At 40.1% G+C, this 26,242-nt stretch overlaps 1 protein-coding gene across 2 annotated transcripts in view; it reads right to left on the reverse strand.

The window, feature by feature from the left end:
• KCNT2 (potassium sodium-activated channel subfamily T member 2) overlaps positions 1–26,242 on the reverse strand; it is a 207,306-nt gene that overhangs the window by 2,205 nt on the left and 178,859 nt on the right. Inside the window, exons 19-25 of one of the 2 annotated variants that reach the window (XM_035123142.2) lie at positions 22,018–22,152; positions 16,953–17,064; positions 8,555–8,656; positions 7,577–7,660; positions 6,836–6,964; positions 3,484–3,504; positions 1,060–1,360 (exon numbers count right to left, since the gene is read on the reverse strand). In XM_035123142.2, coding sequence (XP_034979033.1) covers positions 1,060–1,360; positions 3,484–3,504; positions 6,836–6,964; positions 7,577–7,660; positions 8,555–8,656; positions 16,953–17,064; positions 22,018–22,152 — 884 coding nt within the window. The remainder of the gene's footprint in view (positions 1–1,059; positions 1,361–3,483; positions 3,505–6,835; positions 6,965–7,576; positions 7,661–8,554; positions 8,657–16,952; positions 17,065–22,017; positions 22,153–26,242) is intronic. The other variant, XM_035123140.2, reaches the window with a different exon arrangement.

A 26,242-nucleotide genomic window follows, 5' to 3' on the forward strand; every position in this document is an offset into this window, starting at 1 on the left:
CTGAAATGGTTGAATATTACTCTATTATACTATTTATGAAAGCATGATAGCTTTTGAAAGTCAGTAGAACACGAGACTCTTAATCTCAGGGTCATGGGTTTGAGCCCCACATTGGGCAAAAGATTTCTGCATTGCAGGGGGTTCGACTAGATCAGTGGTTCCCAATTAGCTAAGTACTGTAGACCTCCTGTTTTTCAAAAAGCCAGGCCATGAGCTCCCTACTTTTGATTTTGTTTCTATCTCTGTGGAAGATTTTGTTATATGAATAGTGCCACAGACCACATGGGGTCCTGCGAACCACCAATTCGGAACCTCTGGGCTAGATTACCCTTGTGTTCCCTTCCAGCTCTTATAATTATATGAACGGAGAGAGCTATATTTAACCAATTATCTTTGGTCCTTTTATAAGCATTTTAGTAAAAAAAAACTTGTTTGTTGGTTGGTTGGTTTTTAGAAAGGGAAATGATGACCCTGTACAGAAACCTAGCAATGATTTGAAAGTGGCTACCAAATAATTTTGATTCGAAATATTCACCAGAACCAGATCTTCATTTTCTTAATAAGAAACATATTTTGCTTGGGTTTTCACCTGAATAATTTGGTGTATTCCAAAAACTTGGCCATTTCTTTGCTTATCACTAACTCCAGATAAATGGTATGAGCTTTCGTGTGCATGCACACGAAAGCTCATACCAATGACAAACTTAGTTGGTCTCTAAGGTGCTGCTGGAAGGAATTTTTTTATTTTGTTTCAACTACGTCAGACCAACACGGCTACCTACCTGTATCCAGATAAATGATGAAGAAATGAAGTAGCACTGGCCCCAATACGTACATAGTTTTAAGGGACCTTATTTCTCTCCACTGAAAGAACTGTCCATTTATATCTAGTCCCTGCTTTCTAGAGCTATGTATCTATGAGAGGATCTGCTCTCTTATCCAACTCTTCCTAAAGTTCACTGGCGAGCCTTTGGCAAGGGAATGTGACCACTTTCTTTCATCCCATGCATTGCTACATAAAATGAAAGTTGCATCTATCTTTAGAGAGGAATGTCCTACCATATCCTGCTGTTGAAAGTCCCAAATGTTTCATTCTGTTTTTCACCAGTTCAGCAAGTTCCTGCCTTTCTGACCTTCTGTAAAGATTCATTCTCTGCTGACTTATTTTCTCTGCAGTTTTCCCCGAGTGCTTTGGCACTTTTCGGCTCAGCCGCCGAGCCCACTGCATACTTTTCCGTCGCAACAAAGGATGGTCAGACTGATCACTCGATGTTGAGTTACGATGGTTGCTACGGCAGTTAAACGGTTCTTTGTTATCCTTAGTGTCCTCCCATTCTTCCACACTGATGGAAATTTGAGACTAAAAACAACAACACCAAAACATTCCAGAAATTAAATCCCTTTGAAAATGCCTTTCCCATTTATCATTTTTTTTTAAAAAAAAAATTAACTCAGGACAAAGCCTCTCCCCCTCCCTTTCATTTCCTTGCCTCCAGTTCCATTATTTAATACAGCCAATATTCGCCACAGTAGACCCATGATATGAATCATGCAAAAGAAAAGCTATGAATTTCTTTGGGGAAACTCGTTGGGCCAACCATTAGACAACTGTAGGAAGAGCTTGGTTGGGATGGAATCAATTAAGGTCGTAATGCACAAAATGCATGGTGTTGGTGAAAGAGTATGCAGAAGAAAAATAAAGGGCGGAACATGAAGATGATAGCTAAATCTCACCAAGGCTATCAGGCCAAATACTTTGGCATATTCATTCAGTTAGGTTTGCACCTCACTTTTACTTTTGCCTGTTCCAACAACACATTTGCATTCAGCATAGAAGTGCAACAGGTTCACAGCAACCAGAGTCTGAGAAATGGCAATGGAAAATATGGAACAAGCTAGAAGTTTGTTCATCAGAGGGAGACTATTCAGATTCCTGAACCTGTTGCAGAACCAGATTCAGCTTTACGTTGGGCCCTCCAGATGTTTTGGACTACAATTCCCATCATCCCTGACCACTGGTCCTGTTAGCTAGGGATCATGGGAGTTGTAGGCCAAAACATCTGGAGGGCTGCAGTTTGGGGATGCCTGCTCTAAGCCTTTGCTGCATCAGGAGATCCAAAAAGCTGGTGAGCACAGGCTCCTTAAGCTCATGTATCTACTATTCCCTGTGAGGGTCAGAATGGGTAAGCACTGGGCAAAACAGAGTGGAAGCTACAATAGTACAAGAACATAGACCAGTTTGGCACAATTTCCACATTCACAATGATATATTAATATAATGACAGGCATTGGCATTTTGTTATCGCTGATCGGGTGTGTGTTCATAACCTATATAATGCAGGAGCAATAAGGTTTCAATGAATTCCTATGCTTATCGTTTTCCCATAGTCGTTTTCCCTGGTCACATTAAGTGTGTGATATAATTCTGAGGAGTGGCTTATATTATAAATGAAAGGAATGCACACAACATTCATAATTCTATAAAATCACTAGATAGAATGTCTCATTTTGGAATGCTTTGTGGTCTGCATTACACACAATCAGGACTATATGCAATTACAAGATTGCACTATTAACTCATCCCCTTAAGACAGTTTAGGTTTATTAAATTTGCATATCACTTTCCACTAAAAAGTCCCAAAGTGATTTACCTGCAAGTAAAGAATACAAAAGAATTCAGCAATTTAACATAGTATCATCAGGGCTGTCCAAATGCCCAGAAAAACAAAACATCTTTGCCTGGTGCTGAAATGATTACAAAGTTGGTGCCTGGCGTGCCACTCTGGGGAGAGCATTCCATAAACAAGGAGTGGAGGCTACTACAGAAAAGGTCTGTTCTCTCATTATCACTCTCTGAACCTACATCTGAGCTAGCACACAGAAAAGGGACTCAGACAACAATATCCAGGTCTGAACAATTTCATATAGGGAAATGTGATCCTTTAGTTTTTGTGGTTCCAAACCATTTTTTATAAATAAAAATTTTATATGCTGCTCTATAACTGCAGCTCTCTGGCTTTAAAGATCAAAAACAGCACTTTAAATTGGACCCTCAAACAATCTGTATTATCTTTGGCTAGAAATTGTTTAATTTACCTATACAAAAAGTACTATCGACTGTGATTTCTGATTTTCATCTAAGAGCTCACTATTTTCTTTCTTTAGCTCAAGGGTGGCATGCCAACTCACTGGGGGCCACCAGAAAGGGAGTGGCTGTTCCACACTCTCACATCACATCACAGACACACACTCACACACATGACACATGCATGCACCCATACAGAAACAGGGGCTCCACCTTCTCAGCTGACCTATACATACCAGGTGAAGAGGAGGTGTTATTGAACCCTCTCCTCTCATCGGATAATTTATCTGATAATTTGGAAGGAGGTGCCACAATAGGGCACTGGGCTTCACACACAACGGTACTGTGTCTGATATATTTCTGTACTGGGCATATGGAAACATTTGACAAATACTTACTTGTGAAGCCATTTCTCGAGACTGATACAAAGTGAGGGGGAGTCAGGCGAAGGGGAAAGAAAACAGAACACCATTCAAACAAGTGTCCATACAATGAATACAGACAGACAATTTGTAGCGATCACAATATTGGGATTGTACAAATAAATGCATGGCTAGCTGTGTGGGTAGTGTAAAATATTCTTGCAATTTCAATTTACAATTGTTTGAACAAATGAATGTGGGACTCACATAAGGAATTGTTTCCCATGGCAGAGAAGTTGCCCTTGACCATCCTATTTGGTAAGTTATAGATATATAAAAACATTGTATTCACTCCAAGTAACTCAAGTACATATATAATGTACAAACCTTCCCCACAAAAAAAGCCAATGGGCATCATTATATGAAGTCCTAAAGCCAGATTTGTGGATCTCATACAAAGACTTTAGTTATATTGAGTGAATAAAATATTTTTTTTAGAAATTGGTCAATTAATGGTTAGTCTTCAACCATTATGAGTTGAGACTCACCTTTAATCCTAACCTGCAAAATAGAAACCACATTTGATTATTATTATTTTTACAGTATCTCTCTCTCCAGATGCTGTTTTCTCTAACTTTCTCTTAGTCGTCGTTGTCCCCCCCCCTTATCTGACTATCCTGTTAAAGAAAAGCAGCGGACGAACTAGTTTGGTGTCACCAGTTGGCCAGCACAAGCCCCTCTAGCTCACCTCAAAAGTCAATTGAGCTTTTCAAGCATTCCTGTCAATAGTTCAGTATTAACACTTGATAAGCCCAAGTGATGGGCCACTTCTTGCTTTCCTACCTGCTCCCTCCATCTGTCTGAGGATCAGCTCAGTTCGGCACCAGATGTCTTGCAATGGGTTTCCTTTGCTGTAAAATGTATACATGGTTCCATTTTAAGCCAAGTGACTTTGGACCAAGTCCCAGAAAGGTAATTACATCAGGGAAGCCATGGCAGAAAACTGCATTTCATTTTGAGTCAGGCCCAGATTGAAAGAGGTGCTCAAAATGGGACCAGCTTTTCTTTTTCTTTTTTGTGGTGAAATTTTCCTGAACAAGTCTCACACCACTAGGGATTAAATCAATGGGGATTAAATATTTTGTTACCCAAGCAACAAAATATTTAATCCCTATTATTTTGTGTTAGATATATTTTATGCAGTGTCCCTGTTTTATAACTTGATTAGTGACTCCTCAAGGCACAGAAAGTTCTCTCTTTAAAATAAAAAAACGAACTAAAAAACCCCTACCTATCCGCAACTTTCATTTCCTGTTCCACAAATTCGCATTTTGAAAAAAGTCTAAGTAACGATAGGCCTAATTGCCATCATAACTGAATGCAAATATAACTAAGAATGTAATAAAGGGCAGAGTCACATGGTATGCTGTTGCAAATACATTAATGCCAATTGCATATCAGATAGTTTTTGCAAATTTATTTTACTGTAAATTATAACAAAAACAGAGGTGTACTGCAGGACTACTTAATTTTTTTAATGGACTTAAGTGAATAGACCTATGTTTTAGAGACTGTTTCTCATGCTTTAGAAGTGTAGAATTACTTAACATTTTCACAAGGTTTTGAGAAAACAGATCCCTCAATTAAGTTCCATGGTAGTTAAGCTTTATTCTGATTTACAAATAAGTGTTTCTGATACATAAGGGTAATGTGAGCCTAATCCATGTTTTCATATATCACACTGTCATATTTTAATGCCATGGTATTTTCCAGTCAATGAGATTTAAGTATTCACAACTTAGTTACCAACTAATAAGATGGTGCTCTAGGCAAATAAGATCTAATTCTTGTTACATAGTTCCACTACCTTACCTTCTGTTTGAACCAGGCTAAAATTATTATTCAGCACACAAAACTGAAGCAATGATACTTAGATTTCTTCCAGCTGCAGGAGGTCTATGAGTCTAACAAAATCACAGCCTATGATTCCAACAGAAATTACTAACGCACTCTTCAGAGTGCACAGTTATAAAATAATGAATTATCATAAGTGTTGATTGGTGAATTTGTTAAAAACAATAAAGCTGTTGTTGAATTTTTCCTATAACTAAAGTTGAGGCAAAACAGAAGGTTGTAGAGGAATTTCACGGAATTGGCCAGGAGAATTTCACGTATCCCTAGAATGAAACAAAGCTGAAGATCCGCAATCAAGCAAATTGTTTCCAAGTATCAGGGCTGATTTTATAGTATCTTTCTCTGACAGAATTTGCATCCTTCCTTGGCACAGTGTTTTGTGGGCAAACAAACATATGTAGTGGTCTTTCAGAGATCTTGCCAGAAGCAATTCTCATGATTGTTGTAATATAGATGTCAGGGGTTGTTGTGACTACTCTTGAGTAACGACCGTCCACATGCTTGTCTTTCAGACGTTTTTAATGGTGCACGTTATTTACAGTGTAATGCATTGCTCATTTCATGTCTACCCGCTCGAGTCAGATTCCTGCACTAAACTCTTCCGCGTTTTCAACCAGCATAAAAGTCTCGGAACTGAGAAGCGCCTCCCTTTCCTTCTCTTTCTCAGTTCCGGAGTCGGAGGTACTGGTCTTCTGTCTGCCCTATTCCTGTCCACTCTTTCCGCCTCTCTCTCTTCCTGCCTATGGAGCAGGGGCTCTCTAGTGCTGTCAGAGCCCTGGCACTCCTTCTCCGCTTCCTGACTCACCTCTTCAGACCCCTCGCTCTCATGACTGCTTGGAGATGGGTTGCTTCTGATGAAGGGGGGGGGGTTCTCTGTAATCCCTCCCCCTTACAATAGATCTGTCTCGTACTCCTTGCATTTTGACAGTTCTTTGATTCAGGTTGCAGTGACACACGTGGAAGAGTTTTAAACTTGCAATGGAGAAGTCGAACAAGCACAACCAATGGCATAACAAATGCGTGGTGTGGCTTTGGATGATATGACACAATGCAGTGGCAATAATAAAACGAAAAATAGCTAGTTTCTCACCTCCAATCTGCTGTTCTCCCAAAATGATCGCTAGGAACTTAACTACTACAATACATGTGTGGGATATTGGGCCAGCTTTAGAACTAAATTCTCTAAGCAAATAGTGGACAGGGGTCAGGAGCAACAGCAAACTGAAGTTGTTTGAATTCTATCCAGTGCATGTTTTCAAAATGTTTGAAGATGTGTGATGCCCTCTCACATTTTACATTTATAGATTCAAAACAGCACTGCACAGGGTGCAAATGAAACTCCTGCATAAAGTGTGAATCAGAGATGAAAGAAAGGTGAGCAAAACATAGTTAAGTGAACCCTCCGTCACAGTTGGTTGCAAATTAATGTTTCTGAAACATTCCTGATCAGAACTTGTCTGTAACCCATCCATACCTCAGAGGTTGCAAGTTTCTGCGATTCGGTTCTATAGATTCCAATAGGAATATCCCCCGTAGAAGAACAAAGCTTCTGATAGAGCCTGGCGTACGTTCTGATCCACAAATCGTCTTCTGTGATTTTCATCTATACAACAGCAGCAACAAAAAGAGTCTGACTGTTTGGAAACGTTTTATTTACTCAAATGATATATTACCACAATTGTTGCAGCATACAAACAACTTATCCCAGTTGGTCACCATACATATTAGGCTACACTACCTCTTTAGAATCTGTAGATAAATCAGTTCAGAGCTGTACATAACTTTGCACCATCTGGAGAATATTAATAGAAAATAATTGCTGAATCAATTTTTCATGTATGGGGGTCAGTTTCTATAAATCCCCTTCGCCTCATAAAGCACTTGCGATTGTATCCAATGAAGTCAACCTGTTAGCGGAAAGGACTTCTACCTGTGCAATGTGGCTTCCTTTTTTTGGGCCCACCGCTTGAAATCAAAATCTGCTTCAGAGAACAGATTTGGAAGCGCACACAGGGAGAAGGAGAGGAAGTCCAATTTGCTGCTTTGCCATTAAGCAAAAATGAATGCCTTGCACCTATTTTTGTTAATGTTATTTTCTGTACCAAAAGCAAACAGGCAGCTACTCTTAGGGAGAAAATGCAATGTGAAAAACAAATGAAGAAACAACCAAAGTATCAACAAACTTAATTATATGGGATTAAATAAAAATACTTACAGAACAAAGAAAGCCAGATCCTGGTGTAGTATCTAATCCCAGCAGAAGTCTTGTGATAGATATCATGTAATCTTTAACAAAGGACTGCAAGTTTAAAAAAGAAAAGTACTCTAGTATATATCAGAGTAATCAACATTCCTAAAAAGAATAGCTAAATACATATATTGCTTTTTTTTGCCATGGATATTTACTTTGTGGAGGGAAGACCAGCTTCACAACTACTGATGCACTTATTTTTTGAGAGCTTTATAAAACTACTGTGTTTTTAGAAACACATTTTTCTTTATCCATAACAACCTTTTGAATAGCAAAGTATCCCATCCTAGGTTCCAGGTTCTAGGATTTTCTTTTTCCAGATATCAAGGATTTTTAGATAATGGCTAGCACTCAGCATAAACTCTGCAAAGTGTTGTGTATGATGATGTACAGTGGAACCTCGGTTTACGAATTTTCGGTTTACGAATGCCGCGGACCCATCTGGAACGGATTAATTCACTTTCCATTACTTTCAATGGGAAAGTTTGCTTCAGTTTATGAACGCTTCAGTTTATGAACAGACTTCCGGAACCAATTCTGTTCATAAACCGAGGTACCACTGTACTACACAACATACAATTATTAGTATGTGATGGGCTGTATGAATGCAGCTGGGTCTGTAGTGGCTTATAAACTTTTGAGATGGGTAGCTAGCTAGCTGTTCTCAGCTCAGCATCAATCCCACCCCAGCAATATCATCTCTTCTATGTTTTGCAGCATGCAATAAACCGCTTGTTATTGTTGCCTCTTTGCATTCTCAGGGTGAACGGCACGACATTTTGAAATGGCATTAGCATTCACAATGCCACAGATCCCGATGCTGGGGATCTGTGGCAATGTGATCCCGATGCTGGGGATTCACTGAGTTATGATGTTAGTATGGGGTTGGGATGTTAGTTGGGATGAATTCAGAAAAGGAATAAATTCTGCCCTTCACGATACCTGATACAGCAGGGTGTCCAACATGCTGATACTAAAAACTCTACCAGCAGCAAAGGGCAATCGAAACATGAATGCCAGATTGGAGCCCTTCTCTCGTTCTTTCTGTTCAAATGGGGAAGAGGGGTGGGTGGGAGAAAAAGAAGAGAGGGGGGAGAGAGAAAAGAATCTGTAAACACTTCCAAACATTAAGTGAATGGCACACTGGGGCCTCCCATAGGAAGCATTCTGTCAAAGTAAACTTCTAATGATGCTGCAGATGCATTCATTGAAATGCTACTTGGAGAAACCCAGTGCCAGCTCTCAAATGGTTTTTACTTCCTTCTGACCCTCCTTTTTGAGAGATTGTCCTTGCATCTGCATACACAGGAGTGCGCGCACACACATGTACAGGTTCTGTCATCAATGTTATACTACTGCACACGCTCACTAAACTTTCAAGATGAAAAGCTGAGTCTCAACAGTTTGGGGACAACTTTATCTTTTGAGAGTTCTCATCACTTTAGCTCCTCAACTGGCAAGAGCATTTATTCGACACTCCACTCTCTTCCCATTATACACATTGGCCATTATACAGATTGAACCGCCGACCTTCCGATTGGCAAGCCCAAGGCCCAGTGGTTTACATCACAGTGCCGCCCGTGTCCTGAACTCCTGAACCTCCTCCTCCACTACAAAGCTGAGAGAAAATGGCATCCACACAACACAGCAGCTGGAGCTCTTATCTCTCTCTACAAATCTCTGCCAACCTAATGAAGATTAAAGACCATAGCGGCTTAACCATATATGTGGCAATTCCTTCCCCCTGTAGGGCTGTGTACCAATGACATTTCTTATGAGTCTTTGTTGTCAGTCAGTACAAATGCCCATTGTTTTCCCGTCTTGGTGTGCTGCTCTTTTCTCATAATTTGCCCCAACCACCCTGTGAGGTAGATTTGCATGAGAGGAGGCTGAGATAAAGCCATCTTATCTAAGATCACTCCCTGAGGCACTGGCTGAGAGCTGATGGAAATTCAGCTCTTCCTCATCCAAGATCAACATTCTCTAATCCTCCATTGTGGCAAAGTAAATGTTAATATTTCCCTGTTAGAAGGAATGAACAAAAAACCCGTCCAAAAACTCCCACAGTTTTTTTTTTAAAAAAAAACAAAAACAAAAAAACAAACCAGGTTGCCCATAATTACGGAATTGCAAATGTTATCACAGCACTAACATGTCAATTGACTAGCATTCAAGTTTACATCTGCTTTATGAATAATGAAACATGGCTCTGGATGTTAACTCTGGCCTTGTCCACCGAGATTTGTGGCAAACAGATACTTTTTTGAATTGCGGCAGTAATCGCTCTCATGCATTTTTAATTGATCATCCAAGTTGCGCGGAGATAGAGATACAATTTACTCCTTGGCACAATGAAAGCCACCACAGCAGCTTTAATTATTTGGAACCAGATCATTCTGTCCTCCTACATATTTCACAGCCGAAGCCTCTGAAAGTGGAAAGACTGCAGGAGATTCTTACAGAAGAGAGCCTAGCTGTAGGACTTCTGAGATCTGTTCAGCTCCAGCTGCAGCTTTGAAGACCCTGTGCCACTGGTTACCAGATAAGGATTTTCAGTAGAAAATGGTTATTACCCTCAAAGTCTGCTTGTGAACTTCCCTGTGGATCCTACAAATGATGCTGAGTGAGCTTGGGAGATTAGTCTGACACTAGAATGGAAATTTTATGTCCTACTATAGCAGGGTTTCCCAAAGTTGGGTCTCCAGCTGTTTTGGACTACAACTCCCATAATCCATAGCTAGCAGGACCAATGGGCAGTGATTATGAGATTAAGTCCAAAAACAGCTGGAGACCCAACTTTTGGAGACCCTGTACTATAGGTTGACTTTTCACTGAGACGTTTTCTGTCCATTCCAGAATGTCTTCTTGTCTCCCAGCCAGTGCCAAACTGATGACCAATGGGGGGAACAATCCAAGGAATTAACATGGTGAGCTGTAACTGTTAGTGGGGCTACTCTCTACCAATAATAATAATAATAATAATAATAATAATAATAATAATAATTTATACCCCGCCCATCTGGCTGGGTTTCTCCAGCCACTATGGGCGGCTTCCAACAGAAATATTAGAAAACACTAATTTCTTAAAGATTAAAAGCTTCCCTAAACAGGGCTGCCTTCAGATGTCCTCTAAAAGTCTGGTAGTTGTTTTTGACATCTGGTGGGAGGGCATTCCACAGGGTGGGTGCCACTACCAAGAAGGCCCTCTGCCTGGTTCCCTGTAACTTGGCTTCTCGCAGTGAGGGAACCGCCAGAAGGCCCTCGGCACTGGACCTCAGAGCGATGGAGGTGGAGACGCTCCTTCAGGTATACTAGACCGAGGCCGTTTAGAGCCTCCAAGGCTCTCCCCGCATTAATGCCCCCCTCTGAGACAGGCCCAAAGGAGTTCCAACATTTGCAGTTGGGGACCATGGTTGGCTAGATAAAATAAGCAGCTCAAAAGGAGGGCTTTTTGTTATCTAAAAAAGGCAAGTGGAATCATCGTCTCTCCTTGTTTCAACAAATTTGTTGATTACATTTATGTAGAATTTCAAGTTACCAAGGTTGGTGCCTTTTTGACAGTTTGAAGGAAGTCTAAAGTAACCACGTAATAAACAAAGCCAACAATTTTGTATGCAAGTTTGCCTAATATACACATCTTGGCAAAGCATATTTTCTGTAATATTTATATTTTCCAATATGCAGTGCATTTTGGTACACTGTTTTCACTAACATATGCATTCGTATTCAAACTTTACCTCGGTTGCGTTCATTTTTGTACATATTGCTTGGCAGGAGAACTGCATTGCAAACTTCACCAAAGTGTGAATTTTGAAGGATGGTCACGCTTCAGTTTGCATATTGTTTTGGAAAGGATGAATTAGGTAAATGTATTCCACTTCTTGTGTCTCACTCATGTTTAAACACAAACTCAAATTATGTGCATATTGAAATAGGAAATATCATAAGGCTGCTTAAAATATTTGGGTGTGATTCATTTTGATCTTTATGTTATGATTATTTTGCATAAAAGCCTTTTAGAAAACAACTACACAAATAGAGGAATCAACAGACTGGGGACTAAATGCCTCAGGCTAACAATGGACTTTAGCAAACTGGCAACAATGTTTAACTTATTTCTCATCTTCTCAAACTGATGGGAAATGAATTAAGTTTTAATGGTAAAAAAATGAAGAATTGGGCAAGGAAGGGGAGATGAATGTTGGAGCTTATCGGAAGCTTACTGTTGGTTTGTTTTTGAAAGGCGAGAGTTGACTTTTGCTATTATTTTTAACAGTTGATTTATTCAATTCTAGGTTGCCATATATTGAAGAAGGGGACACATTTGCTGATTTCTACTTTTAGCTATGGATCGCTATGATGACTCAGTAATGTTCTCACAAGTCAGGAGACCACTTTATGCATTAGATGACCTAAGCTCTAGTGCACAGAAATGTGCATCCCAATAAATATTCCAATGGTTACTTGGCCATTTTAGAAGGGATCCGAGCAGAATCCTAGCATGGTTTTCATTATATCCCCAAGTTACAGAACTAGTAAATGTCAGGAAGTTCCCTGAGTGGCATGGGGAATTCAGTTTCACTAGTTATGTGAAATAGATGTCATCTCCCAAGGTTTCCTCCTTGATAAACATAAAGAGTGCACTCAGTTATTGAACTAATTCAGGCAGCTGAACTACTTTTTAAGTTAATTACCCACTTGCTCCTCAACAAGTATATTTAATGTTAGAATGGACCCAATCTAATCCATTTTAGATTAAGCTGCCATGTGTGGAAATATATCAGCAGAAAGTATAGGGCATACCAAAACCTTTCCACTCTCTTCCTTCAGCATATGTACATAAGGCATTGATGGGAAATCTCAGTCTAGTCGACCTCCTAAGGTAGACTAACCTCATTCAAGGCTCGTAAGCTCAGAGTTCATGTTATTTGACCACAAAGAAATAATAGTGGTGGTCAGGGTCTCCCATTTCCCAAATGAAACCAGAAAATATTTATATTCAGATAAAAGCTATTCAACTATAACAGAAAGAATTCTAAAATGTAAGCGCAGACCCTCCAAGTGTGCCTATTTTCCAGGGACAGTCCTGGATTTACAGAAGCCATCCCAGTTTCTGATTTGATCCCATAATGTCTCTATTTTCATCAGAGAAATGTTGGAAGGTATGGAGTTATGCAATCCCTGGACCAAAGAGATAACTATGCAACCTTTAGAAGACACCTGAAGGCAGCCCTATATAGGGATTTATTTATTTTGTAAATGCTTTGTTATATTTTTATATATGTTGGAAGCCACCCAGAGTGGCTGGGGCAACCCAGTCAGATGGGTGGGGTACAAATAATAAAATTGTTGTTGTTGTTGTTGTTGTTGTTGCTGCTGCTGCTGCTGCTGCTGTTATTATCGCAGAACAGGACATCCTTATTTTCATTGGAGAAATGTTGGAGGCTATGTAAGCATAAGGACAGCGGCTGCAATCCTGCAAGCAGTTAAAAGTTGATTCATAGATATGTGCTCTTCACTTGATGGCTGCAACATCAAGGAATGACTCACATGTCTCAACAGAACAGCACAGACATTACAACATAGACAGACCCTCACGTCTCAATGGAGTCAATTTACATATACAAGTGCTGGTCATCTAGTGTACAGTAACCAAGTGCTGCGATTCTGAACTAGGTCTTAGATTAGTTAAATCAGGGATGGTTAACCTGTGGCCCTCCAGGTGTTTTTGGACTATAGCTCCCTCCATCCCTGACCCTTGGCCATGCTAGCTGGGACTGGTGGTAGTTGGAGTCCCTCAAAACCCTAAGGTTCCCCACTCCCGATTTAAATTACACTAAAGAGAATGGATTTAAGAAGCTTCATTATGCAAACATTAAGCCCAGTCTTCAGTGAAAGCAATGAACGCATGCTTAGACAGCCAATTTCCCTACTCCTTAATTGCAAAACATTTCCTAGCTATTAGGATGCTGTATGGAGGCTTTCTTGAGTTTTAATTTTCATGAAGAAACCAGAATGGATAGAGTTTGACTTCGGCATATGGTTGCCGTGTTTTTCATCTTCACTTTTTTCTGCTGAGCAAAAGGCTCCTGCTTGTTCAGATGCCAACTGTGATTGCTTAGCTATTTCCAAAGAGGAAAAACAAGGGAAGTTGCAGCTGTAGCAGCAGATGGAGTTCTCCTGTGACTCAGGGATTTCTTGCTTCAGAAACCCATTAAGCCACGGAGTCAATTTTCCATGTATGTTTGTACGCTTTAGCTGCAGGCAACTGCCTCATTTTTAGAGTCCCTTTGTAAAGGGGGTGGGGAGCACAGCAGAGGAATTAACAATCAGCTGTACAATGGACCACATAAGACAATTTCCTCTCAAATTTTAATTGCATTTCATTTTGCCTAAGGGAGTTCTCTGAAGCTTAATGAACTACAGCTACACCTGCAACCAAATGTGCTGTGGTGACTGGTAAAGGTGAAACGAATGGAAGGGAGAACTAAATCCAGCGACTTCCCCCACATGATAAAGAAGCTTATTTATTTCACCTAATGTCTCCACTTGTCGCCATGTGGAATTAGAGACTAGGCAGGAAGTTAATTGAGCAACTTTTCCAGGATTTTCCTAGTTTTTCAGGTTTTCCTTCCAAAATAGCATTCAAATAGTTTTCGCAAGATGGGGGAGCAGAACTTTGCCTGTTCTGCTCCCATCCTTCTAGAACTCCTTCCCTATGTTGACCCAAACAAGGCTCAACATCATACTTCCAAGAACTACTGTTTAGAGTTGCCACCTTTGTTCTGGCAAGATATGGGGCAGGGCAGGGTGGGGCGGTTGCAGGGAGATGTTGTTTGAAGTGACTTCAAAGCAATCCATTACGATCTATTGCAGTCTAATAGGGTGGCCCCTCTGGAATTGGTCACACAGAGAGAGATGTGCACATACACATGAATTTGTAAATGTGCCTGTGCTTGGCTACCCAGAGCTTAAATACATGACCTTTCATGTATAAACAACTATCTGACTTTTAGAAGATCCATCTGAAGACAGCCCTGTTTAGGGAAGTTTTTAATGTTTGATGTTTTATATTGCTTTTAATATTCTGTTGGGAGCTGCCCAGTGTGGCTGGGGAAACCCAGCCAGATGGGTGGGGTGTGTGTGTGTGTGTGTGTGTGTGTGTGTGTGTGTGTGTGTGTGTGTGTATATATATATATATATATATATATATATATATATATATATATATATATATAATTATTATTATTATCCCATACACCCTTTCAAACACATGCTGTCATGTGTAGAGAGTCTGCGTCTGGTAACTTCACAGATAAGAATTAACGAGCAGTTTATATCTTTTAGTTCTTTTATTCAGGCATCAGGTTGCAAGCAAAAATTGACATCCCTTCCCAAGGAGAGCAGTTGGCTATTCTAAATCCTTCTGCTTCCGTCTTCCGCAGCAGCCAAGGCACCAACTGGAAGTTGTTCCTCTTCTCTGCATCCTTTGTTCTCCAATAAGGTCAAACTGCTTAGTAGGTGGGGAGGGAGGGTCTCCCACACTCTCTAATGACATTTCTGCTATCTGTCCCCTCCCTTCCATTCCTCTTGCCATTATCTCATAGCTAGGCAACTCCTGCCTAAACTGCTCTGTGTCTGAGCCTGCCTCAGCTTCTGAGATAGCTGCAGGCAAGGGGAGTGAATGTTCCCCCTCTACCCCAACCCTCCTCTGCTGCAGACCATTCCCTGACACATGCATGTGGAGAGGATTCCTAACTTGGCAGAGAGAGAGAGAAAGAGAGAAGACCTGAAATACAAGACAGACCCATACCAGTACAGGATGTAGCATTTTACATTGAAATACGGGACAATCGTGTATTATACAGGAGAGGTGGCTACCCTAACTGTAGTGCAATGTAGCTAATAATAATAATATCTCAATATGCATTTTCAACTGAGTTACTTCATGAAATAAAAAGTTTTATTGGTGTTGGATGGATTGCATTCTACCTAAACTGACGGGCTGTTCTTAGTATATTCTCTAATGCTACGTTTTACAAGGGAGGCTGGTTACTACAAATATTACATGGAAAAAATATCACATGGAAATATTACTGAAAATATTACATGGAAAAGGTTAGTATATTTTACCACTCCCAAGAATGTTGCAGTTCCTGCCATGTTCTCACTCATCAAGCTTCAAATCTGTAATGGCTAAGTCCCTGGCACTTCTCAGCCATTCAGTGCACAAATGCAAACACACTCAAGCACGCACATCTAATTCAACACAAGTTTAAGTTTTCTTATGGCTTATAGATGGCTTGCATATATTTGCAGTTCATAAAAAATGGGCTCTTAGGAGATAGCTAATGAATAAAATTGTATATAAGGACATTTTAAACAGAGAGCAAACAGAATGAAGGCAATTATTAAGAGTCTCTTTTGACAGCATGCTACATTTGAACTCAGAACAAAATTAGCATTGCCCCTCTTATCCAAAAGAATGCACACACATTAAAAGTGCCTATATTAGCTTCAATCATTTCCACAAATTATTGACTTAATACTTGATACATCAGTTTAGAACTGCTGTGCTAAAATTATTCCACTGCTCATTATTGTTTGCTGCTTAAATAGGCTGCTTAAAACACTTGTTTATTACTTTCCAGTTTGGAAAATCAGGACCTGAAGTAATTTTATTAAAAACCAGAGAATTTTAGCACACACAATCTCCCCAACCCCCACAAAACCCTGCCAGAGTGCTTAGTTCCATTTTGAATATATTGCAGGAAACCCAAGAAACAGGTTACAATAGTGGCAAGTATGTGATGCTGGCAAGTAATGTTTTTTTCCCCCCAAGTCTGGCAGCATTTGACAGGCAGTATGTAATGGTAATTAACATTTGACCACTGGCAGATTCATGTGGTAGTTGAAGCCTTCCAAACGCTTTTTTAAAAATTCAAGAAATGGCAATAAGCCTAAAACACTCAAATCTGAATTTTAAGGCGAAACATTTCACATCCATATTTTGTTTTCTGAATTTTGCATTAAAAATTTCCACTAGTAGAAACTGGGAAATTTATGGAATTGTGAGCATTTGCAAAAGTTAATGTGTGATAAATGAAACCATGCATTTGCACCAGTGACAATGGTTTATTAGTTGTTGTTGTTGTTTTAAAAAAACCAACATTGTTTATATTAATATTCTCACAATTACTTTGGTGGTTCTGATGTTAAGGATTGCAGTTTTGTGCAATATCATTTTTTAAAAAACCTGGAAATTTATCTTAGCTCTTTTTGAAAGGCATTAAATAACGTACTTTAATTATAACTCAATATGAATATATATTTTTCTTACCTTCTCCAGTTTTGACAGAGCTAGAGAGTAGCAGTCTTTGGCCCTGAATTGCATGAATCTCATGTTGGCTGGGTGAGTTAATTCAGTTATAATGCTTAGACTAGAGAACAACCTAAATGTTTTCACAAGGAGATAATATAAGTTATTCCTCCAGTAACATCAACTGGATAAGATAAAACATGACAACATATACAAAAATTAATTACTTATAGCTCCAAAATTATAATTAGTTACAAGGAAATGACAACTTTTGGCAGAGGCAAACATGTCCCTCTAATAGCACTAATGTGCTGCACAGATTCAGAGAAAATCAGCATATTAATTTTAGAAGGGTGGCTTGTATAACATGTAATCTGTCAGAGAAAGCATTGAACAGTAATTATTTGAGCTGTGTTTGAGAATTTATTTTCAGCAATGAGACTACTGCAGAAAAGGAAGAAAACCTGGATAAACCATTGAAATGGTTATGTAGCCTTTACTGGCTATAAAAGAAATAACTTTTCCAATATGTAAAAATATAGCTGTGTTGAAAATATAAATTACACTCATGATTCATGTAAGATGAATAAAATGATGTCTTCATTCCAACCTCTCAGGAAATCCCCAAGGGATCAACTGAGCTACCGGTAGTCACAGAGCAAAACCAACATTTTTATTACTTTCTTAAAGCTGAAATCAGAAGGAAAAAGCACAAAATTCTATTCTTTAGGAAAAGGAAAGCAGACATAATGACAAAGTGTGGTTTATGAACATACCTAATACTGAGAAATATTGACTTAAATGGACATCTGAAGATTTCGATAGCATTCTACTAAGTAATGATTAGGGCGAGTTTCTTGCCATTAAATAAGTAGCCATTTTGATTTTCGAAATTGTTAAATGCTCTGGAATTAGTAATTTGAAATGGTTTAAAATGCCACATAGGAAATTGTACCCTATCACCACCCATTTGAGAATTTGGGAAAGACTGGCTTTGTAAAGCTAGGGTAGCTTAAGTCACAACACACACACACAAGCTTCACAACATATTCCTATACGGTGCAGTTTTGCTGTGAAGGATGGAACCTGTTCAACCCACACATGTGGATTCACATTTTGTGAATCTAAGCTTGGCCTCATTAAGGGACAGTATTTCAATATGAGCAGGAAAATGAGAGTATCCCTAAACATTTGTTTTTTTTTTTGGGGGGGGGGGACACTGGCTCTATCCATTTCAAAAGTTACAGGGTATATTTTCATGAGTCTGGGGTTCTGGGGCTCATGAGTCTGGGGCTCACTGTGAAAATAACATTTCATATATTTGCTAAGTGTGGAATATTTAAAACAAGTGCTATGAAGCCATTAAGTATTCAGTAGCTACAAAACAGTCCCCTTGGCCTTGAGTAATTTGTCTTGCTGTAGATGCTGGCTCTCATGTGGATATACTGGGAACTGCCTGGCCTATTTGGTGTGTTATTTATTTATTCATTAAAACAAATTCTCTCTCACTTCCAGATACGGTAATAACCTTTTAGACTAGTTAACTACATGTGGAATGCAATCCTCTCTCTTTTTCTTTCATTTTTTAAATCTGTTAGCTGCTTTTCTCATAGAGGCACCCACAGGAACTTACAGTAAAACCAGTTAAGAACTTTCAATAAATATCTAAAATAAAACCTAGATAAACTTACTGATCCCACCTTGGGCTATTGGAGTTCTGAGCTGCATAGGGCTTTAGAGGTCAAAAACTAGCATTTTAAATTGAGACAACCCCCCCCCCCCAAAAAAAATTAGCACCCGATGCAATTGTGCCACATAGAATTGTGTTCTATGTTCAGACTGTCCTGACCTGATCAACATTCTGAGCTCCAAATTCTGTACCAGCTACAGTCTCCAAACTGCACTGAAAGGCAGTTCAATGCGCAAAGCATTGCAGTAGTCAAGTCTAGAGTTTACCACAGGGCTTCTCCTCTTCACGGAGGGGAGGTGTTGTGAGCAGGAACTGCTTCCCGCGCTTGCAGGGGGCATGACTCAGCCCCCTGCGTCACTGAGTCCTGTGCCTGCGTCACGCTCACCAGCCAGCCTATACGACTGGGGGAGACGTGGCTTAGCTGTAATCTCTACACTAGAGATTAAAACAAGCATGCCACATGTTTAATTTCCCCATTCATGGCCATGACTAGATCTTTGTAATAAGTAAAACATAAAAAGTTACGTTGCACCTTCACACACTAAACACGACAACACTAAAACTTTTTCTCCATTTTCCCAAAATGTGTTTTCTAGATCCTCACATTGCTGCTACAAAATTACTGGTATTTCTTATTAAACATAGAGTAGCTGTTTGATTTACTAAGTCAAACTAAACATTTTGTTTAAATGATATACCTACAGTGTGTGTGTGTGTGTGTGTGTGTGTGTGTGTGTGTGTGTGTGTGTATCCTAAATTTCAGATATGGGAGAAGGCTGCCATCTAGTGATTATATGCTGCACACAAGCCCGGCTAGCAGGAAATAGCAAATAATTCCAATAGCAAGCTATAACTAAACTGGAAAATGTATTTCAGTTAAGTGTGTCTAATTTTTTCTTGGATATACCAGTATCTTTTCTGTATCTTGAAAGCAAGCTTTAATTTAGATGTAATCTAATTCTCCTGAATTTTCCTCTCATGGTTAGTGATTTAGAAACTTGTGTTCCTTTGAGAAGAAACAGGGGTTTGTTTGTTTGTTTGTTTCCTTGCTTGCTTGTTTGTTTGTTTAAGAAAGGGCAACCCAGCTGTGGATTACTGCAAATTAACAGCCTGGAGGGATTTGTTCCTTGAGCACAAAAACAATAGTGATGAAGTAATTATCGGTCGAATAATAATGGCAATATTAGCAAAGCAATTTCATCATGGTTAATCTTCAGGGTACAGATGACAGCAGGACTATAAGAAAAAATGGTGCCTGCAGGTGGTTTTTTTTTTGGGGGGGGTTTAATCCACTGCCACCCAGTCTATTAATCTACCATTAAAATAGATGGTGTAAGGCAGCAAACTATGAGCAGATTCACATGGAGAAAATGTGAATGAATTGTAAAGGCAGAGAAAATTTACTAAGTCTGTAGCTCAGTGGAAGAGCTACTGACTTTTCATGCAGAAGTTCCAAGTTTCGTTCCCAGTGCCTCCAGCTAAAGAGAATTGTTTAAGCCAGAATGGATAGACATCATTGGGGCTCAGCGGGCCAATGGTTTCAACTCAGTATCGGGTAGCTTCAAGTGGAAGTGAAGTCATCCTGAAACTACAGAATTAAGCTCCAAGAAAATATGGCTAGAGACGGAAAGGGCCATGACAGAACTAACAAGAGAAGGTGAATGCAGATTATATGTACTACTAAACAGTAGTGTACTGGTCAGTATAAAATGGCATAAAACGCTTTCTGACACCGCTCCCATGTGCATTCCTAATCTTTGAAATGTCAAGTGGGACTCCTCCCATTGGTTTCGCCCCTGAAATCTGCATCTTCAGTGAAACATTGGTAATGGAAGCCTATGAACTTATAGTTGTGCACACATAGGTGTTCTACCCTACAAGCAATCTCTTACATTTACACACAGAAGCAGAAAGCTACTGCTCAAGAGCTACTCCTTAAACCAACACAACCTTCTTTTATAACTTCTAGCTTCTTCTTCTTCTTCTTTTAAAAAGAGGGAACCAGGAACTACTGACGCTAGCTATGAACATTGGGGTAGGTAGGAGAAGAACTTCATTTCATAGCAACAGAACTACTCACCAAGGAATAGTTCAAAACAACAGTCACCGTTGTAAAACCAGCAATGGTCATCTGTATTGCTGCAGTTTATTCATCCAGATTACCAAGTGGTTAATTACACACAGTAGTAAATACACCACTTGGTAACGGGTTACTGTATTCTAGCAGCTGCCACACAAAGTGTAGCAAAGCAATTGTGTCTTAGTAGTACCGGTATGTATTCAGCGGAGAAGCAGTATCTATGATAGCAAGATGAGAGAAAGTGCAGGCCTCATTCGTACTGCTTGATGCCAAATCATAGGTGCCAACTCCCAGATTGAAAAATCTGGGATCGGCACCGGAAGTCGCGCTGCGGCCATTTTGGAACTGGGCAGAGCAGCACCGGAAGTCGCTTCTACGCATGCTCTGCCTACCGTATTTCCAAAATGGCCGCAGCGCCATAAATCGATTCTGCGCATGTCCAGAGACTCCAGACATGCGCAAAAGGAGCCTCCCCGGGCCGGTAAGAATCCAGGGGATTTATGGGTTTTTTTTTTAATGCAGGCTGCCAGCAAGAAACAGCTGGAAAAGCGGGGGTTTCCTGGGGAATACAGGAGACTTGGCAGCTATGCGCCAAATGTTAGCTGCGGGGATGCAACCTCAAACATATACTTGCCCCCCCCCAAAAAACCCAGATTTTAACTGAACCTTCTGGGACCCATTGGTGAAAGAGCTGGAGCAGATTTAATATGCCATGAAGTTTCAAGCTTAATCATACTGTATGTGCCAACCAGGAGTGTCAACTTGAATAAAATATCGTGGGGGCCCAAGTCAGCCCCACCCCACCTAATCGGTCACATGATGCAGTGCACACACACCATTTGGATGAGAACGCCCACCAACTTTGTGGGGACCCGGGTCCCTCAAATATTTTATTGTGGGGGGCAAAGCCCCCACAGCTCCTAGGAGTTGGCTCATATGGTGCCAACATCAGAGGAAAATCTTTTTAAACATTATTTAGAGAGGGCATTTAAATAACGGCATTACTTATTTTGACTGCTAGATTCTTTTTAAATCTTGGCTACTGTTGTTTATTTTCATATGTTACATCCAGTTATAGATACGGGCTTTATCTTAGAACAGCTTTGGGGTTTTGTTTTGTTTTAACAAATAGGTTGTTCTTAAATTTTATGAAGTCACGCTCACACTATACATTTAAACAAAGCCATATCTAGGGGGTGGGGTAGTCAGTTTTTGTTGTTGTTGTTTTGCTTGCCCTGGGTGCATTCCATTTAGCAATCTTCACCATAACAAGAATATACCATATGCAACAAAGATACAAAAGTGCTGCCACTTACCTAAAGAGGGTTTGTACATTTACAATAGTTTTAGCATCTGCCATATAGTCCTCTTCAGCACTCATAGTGCTTTCCTTATCCACCACGACCACGTTTGCAGCAAAGGTCACACCACACCTTAGCAAATCATCTAGGCTTTTGAAAAACAGGGCAGAATGTTAGGCAACGTTAAAAACATATGGCTTGTCATAAAATTAGCCACATATTGTAAGCAACCTTTACAACATTTAGGAATTTGGAACCCTGGAGGTCAATTTACAACCTGTGGTGAGCTGATTGCCCTGCAAGTCATTGAACTCAACCTTTGTTGCACCTTAGCATGCAAAACAAAACAAAACCCTAATATTTTCTGTTGTGATGGCTGCTTATATGCGATACGGAAGCAGAAATCCAATATATGACATTTATTTCAGCTGGTTTTCAGATGGTTACCATGGGCCCAATGGCCATGTGACATGACTCAGCCCCTGGTTTAACTTTGATTAATTAATCAAGAGGAATGCTCATTCGTTTACTGCAGCCCCAGCCTTGCAAGAGAAATCCCACCCACTCACACTTTTAATAATGGTTGACTTTGGTAGCAGCTGCGAAGTTGACTCAAGCGAAGTTGACTCAAGCGAAGTTTCAGCGAAGTTGACTCAAGACCTATTTGAGTGTGCCTGATTGCATGGAAATCTTACGCACAAGCACAAAGGAACACAGGAAGCTCTGTCCCTTGTGTTGATAGCTCGGTTGCCTTCCACACTTTGGAGGGTGGTTTATAATGGGGGGGTTCCTCTCCTCCTGGAGGCTCCCACCATGATTTATAACCCCAGTATTTCAGGGTTCTAAGTTGTGCTTTCATTACCATCTTCCTGCTTTGTTTTGCTACTGTTGCCCCCAAAGTGAGAGGAGAGATGCTGGACCACCCCTGGAAGACACTGCACCAACCCAGACATCTGGGTGGGGAGTTTAAAGGCAGGGGGAAATGTTATGAAAATGAATGTTATATAAAATATAAATGTACTGTCTGGTTTATTGCTCTTCTTCTTCTTCTTCTTCTTCTTCTTCTTCTTCTTCTTCTTCTTCTTCTTCTTCTTCTTCTTCCCTTGGAGACCTTTGCATGACAAGTGACTAATAAGCCTATTACAGTGGTACCTCTACTTACGAATAACTCTACTTACGAATGTTTCTACTTACGAATAGAGGTCCGTCCGCCATCTTGGATGCGGTTTAGATAGGATTTTTTTCTACTTATGAATTTTTAGATAGGGTTGCTTCTACTTACGAATTTTTTCTCACAATGCATTCCTATGGGATTCGACTTACAATTTTTTTTCTACTTATGAATGTGCATTCGGAACGCATTAAATCCGTAAGTAGAGGTACCACTGTATATGAAATGAAATGAGTAGAAATCCTTGAGTAGAGGAGGCTCTGCCCCCTTCATAGCTGTCAAGTTCTCCCTTTTTTTAAGGGAAATTCCCTTATGCCGTATAAGCTTCCTCGCGAGAAAAGGGAAAACTTGACAGCTATGGCCCCCTTTAGACTTCACCCTCTAACTTGTGGAGGACAATTGTGATTTGCTTAATGTGCTTGTGTATGTGAACAGCACAAATAAGGCTCGCTTTAAACCAGTATCTGAAACCCACATGAAAACCCAGTTTCACATTACAACAGCCAATGTCACTGCCAATATACTGCTTAACCACAGAGAAATGTTTGCTTCATGGAGTGGGAAAGAAACAATCTTTCCAAGTCTGGCACCCAACTTATTAAACTGTGGTTAATTAGACATTGCTTATGTACTGACCCACAGTATGATTAATTTCCCTTGGCTGATTATTATCTTTTGGGACACTATTTCTAACTAAAAAAGGAAATGTCAATTTTAAAAATGGAATAAACCAGACATACCATATTGGATAGTTGGTAGGAAGTAATGAAATAGCATGCTAGGAAGGATGGCAGGCGCAACCCTTCCGTTTTTTAAAAGTTGGTAAAACTATTGCTTGAGTTGCATTAAGATGGCATTTCAGATAATCATATTTCATTTCCAAAGGCTTCTCGTGAAACTGCATTCTTCCGGAAACACAGCATGATGACATTATTCCCTGCAATGGTTTCCCGATGTATGGTATTTAATTTGCTTTTAAGGTGTGAGACAGTGTTTGGCAGTGCCTGGCATTACACAAGCCCTCACCATCTCCTCCTTGCCTTGTTCAATCCACCAAGAAGATTGTTCCAAGGAAGGATTGCTTTGCACAAATTAAGTTCATTACTTCCACGCCCCGAAAGTTTTTGGTGAACACGTAAAGCAGGCACCCCCAAACCAAGCCCTCCAGATGTGTGGGTACTACAACTCCCATCATCCCTAGCTAACAGGACCAGTGGTCAGGGATGATGGGAGTTGTAGTCCCCAAACATCTGGAGGGCCGTTGTTTGGGGATGCCTGACGTAAAGTGTGAACATGAGACAGCAAGACAGAAGCTGTCTGTTGAATGTGCAGTAAGGTTAAAACAAACTGGGTTTGTTTCCATACAGTGTGAGAAACTGCATTCAGACAGTTGGTACCTGCAGCTTTCCACGATTGGCAGTCATGCCACAGTAGCAATAATTAAGAAGGCAGCAGGAGCTCAAAAACGTCAAACTGTTGTTCTCTACCCAAATTATAGGAAGGTCCATTGAAAGCATCCCCCACACCACTCCACGGGGGAATGTAACAGATATGGATGTTGCTTTTGAAACACAAATAAAACACTTTTCATGCTGATACAAGCATGCAAAAACAGAAAGAGAGCCCTGTGGATGGGGCATACTGAATTAATATTGAGGTGAACATGATGGTCTAATAGGCCTGGAGACTGACAACCTCATTGCTTTACCCAGCCCTGTCCCGATCACCCTCAACTTCTGTTAGCATTAGCAGAGACTTCTGACTTCAGTTACCTTCCACCTCCCAATTGCTTGTGCTTGACTCCAAGCCACACCTCCCATCTTTCCACTAGGCCAGACATCCCCAAACTGCGGCCCTCCAGATGTTTTGGCCTTCAATTCCCATCTTCCCCGACCACTGGTCCTGTTAGCTAGGGATCATGGTAGTTGTAGGCCAAAACATCTGGAGGGCCGCAGTTTGGGGATGCCTGGTCTAAGAGTCAGTTCTCAAAGACACTAAGGTGCCTAAATGCTTTTTCCAAGGTGTGTTTTTTGTGTAGCAGCTAATCAAAACTGCTGTTTGGTTCAGAATTTTGTACAAGAGACAACTCTCCCTTTCACTTCAGGTCATTTGTCTTATCAAAACCACCCACTCTGAGATGCCCCCCCTCCCTTTGTACTGTGGGTGGAGGAAACTTCTAATCCAGATTCTAGCTATTGACAAGAAATTAAGTTCAGCAGCTGCCTAAATGGAATTTCCGGAAATAAAATACCAAGCATACGCTGCTGTCTTTCAAAATTCACACTTATCTGAATTTTGTAATGGAGTTATCCAACCAGAAAATGTATATATTTAGGGGAATCGTGCAGAAAAATGCACATCTTAGCAAAAAAATAATGTACAGCAATGCATTATAGTAAGGGGAGATGCTTTCAAAAACACGTATGCAGGGCAAAATTACGTTAAACTGTGATGAGGAGAAAGCTATGTAACAAACAGATGCAGGTACATGGCAAATAGAATTTAAGATTCAGAAATGTAAGATAATGAAAACTGACAAATTTGTGCATTACTAATTACAGTTGATTTAGCTCCTCTGGGTGAAATAAAACAAAGCAAAAAGCAACCCACACTCCAGGAAAGCACATTTACATCATTTGTAGCTTGAGTCTACAATATTACAATATTTACAGGCAAGTTCACATATTCCATTTCCCCTCTGTCACTTACAACACGTAGGTTGTCTGGTATAGTCAGGGGATTGAGAATGCAAAGGCTAGGAAATAAACTCTTCACTAAATAAATTAGACATTCCCGTTGACTTGGAAGAACAACCATTATGTGCTTGAACACGGATTCAAACGATTGACATTCTGCCCATGGTGAATTCAAATTGACTGTGATTTCAGCATCGTGAATGGGCGTTGTAGGTTTTCTTCACTGTACGTTCAGATGACAGCTCGTCAAGTTACCATAAATGTTTCAAAAGTGGGTGAAAGTTGTGATCCATGAAACAATTCAATATGCCAAAACCCATTAGCATGATGCTCTTATCTCACGAGGGGCAATGGTGAAGCTCGACAACCTGAA

Source organism: Zootoca vivipara, chromosome 7, assembly GCF_963506605.1.
Source record: "Zootoca vivipara chromosome 7, rZooViv1.1, whole genome shotgun sequence".
Lineage (NCBI taxonomy): Eukaryota > Metazoa > Chordata > Lepidosauria > Squamata > Lacertidae > Zootoca > Zootoca vivipara.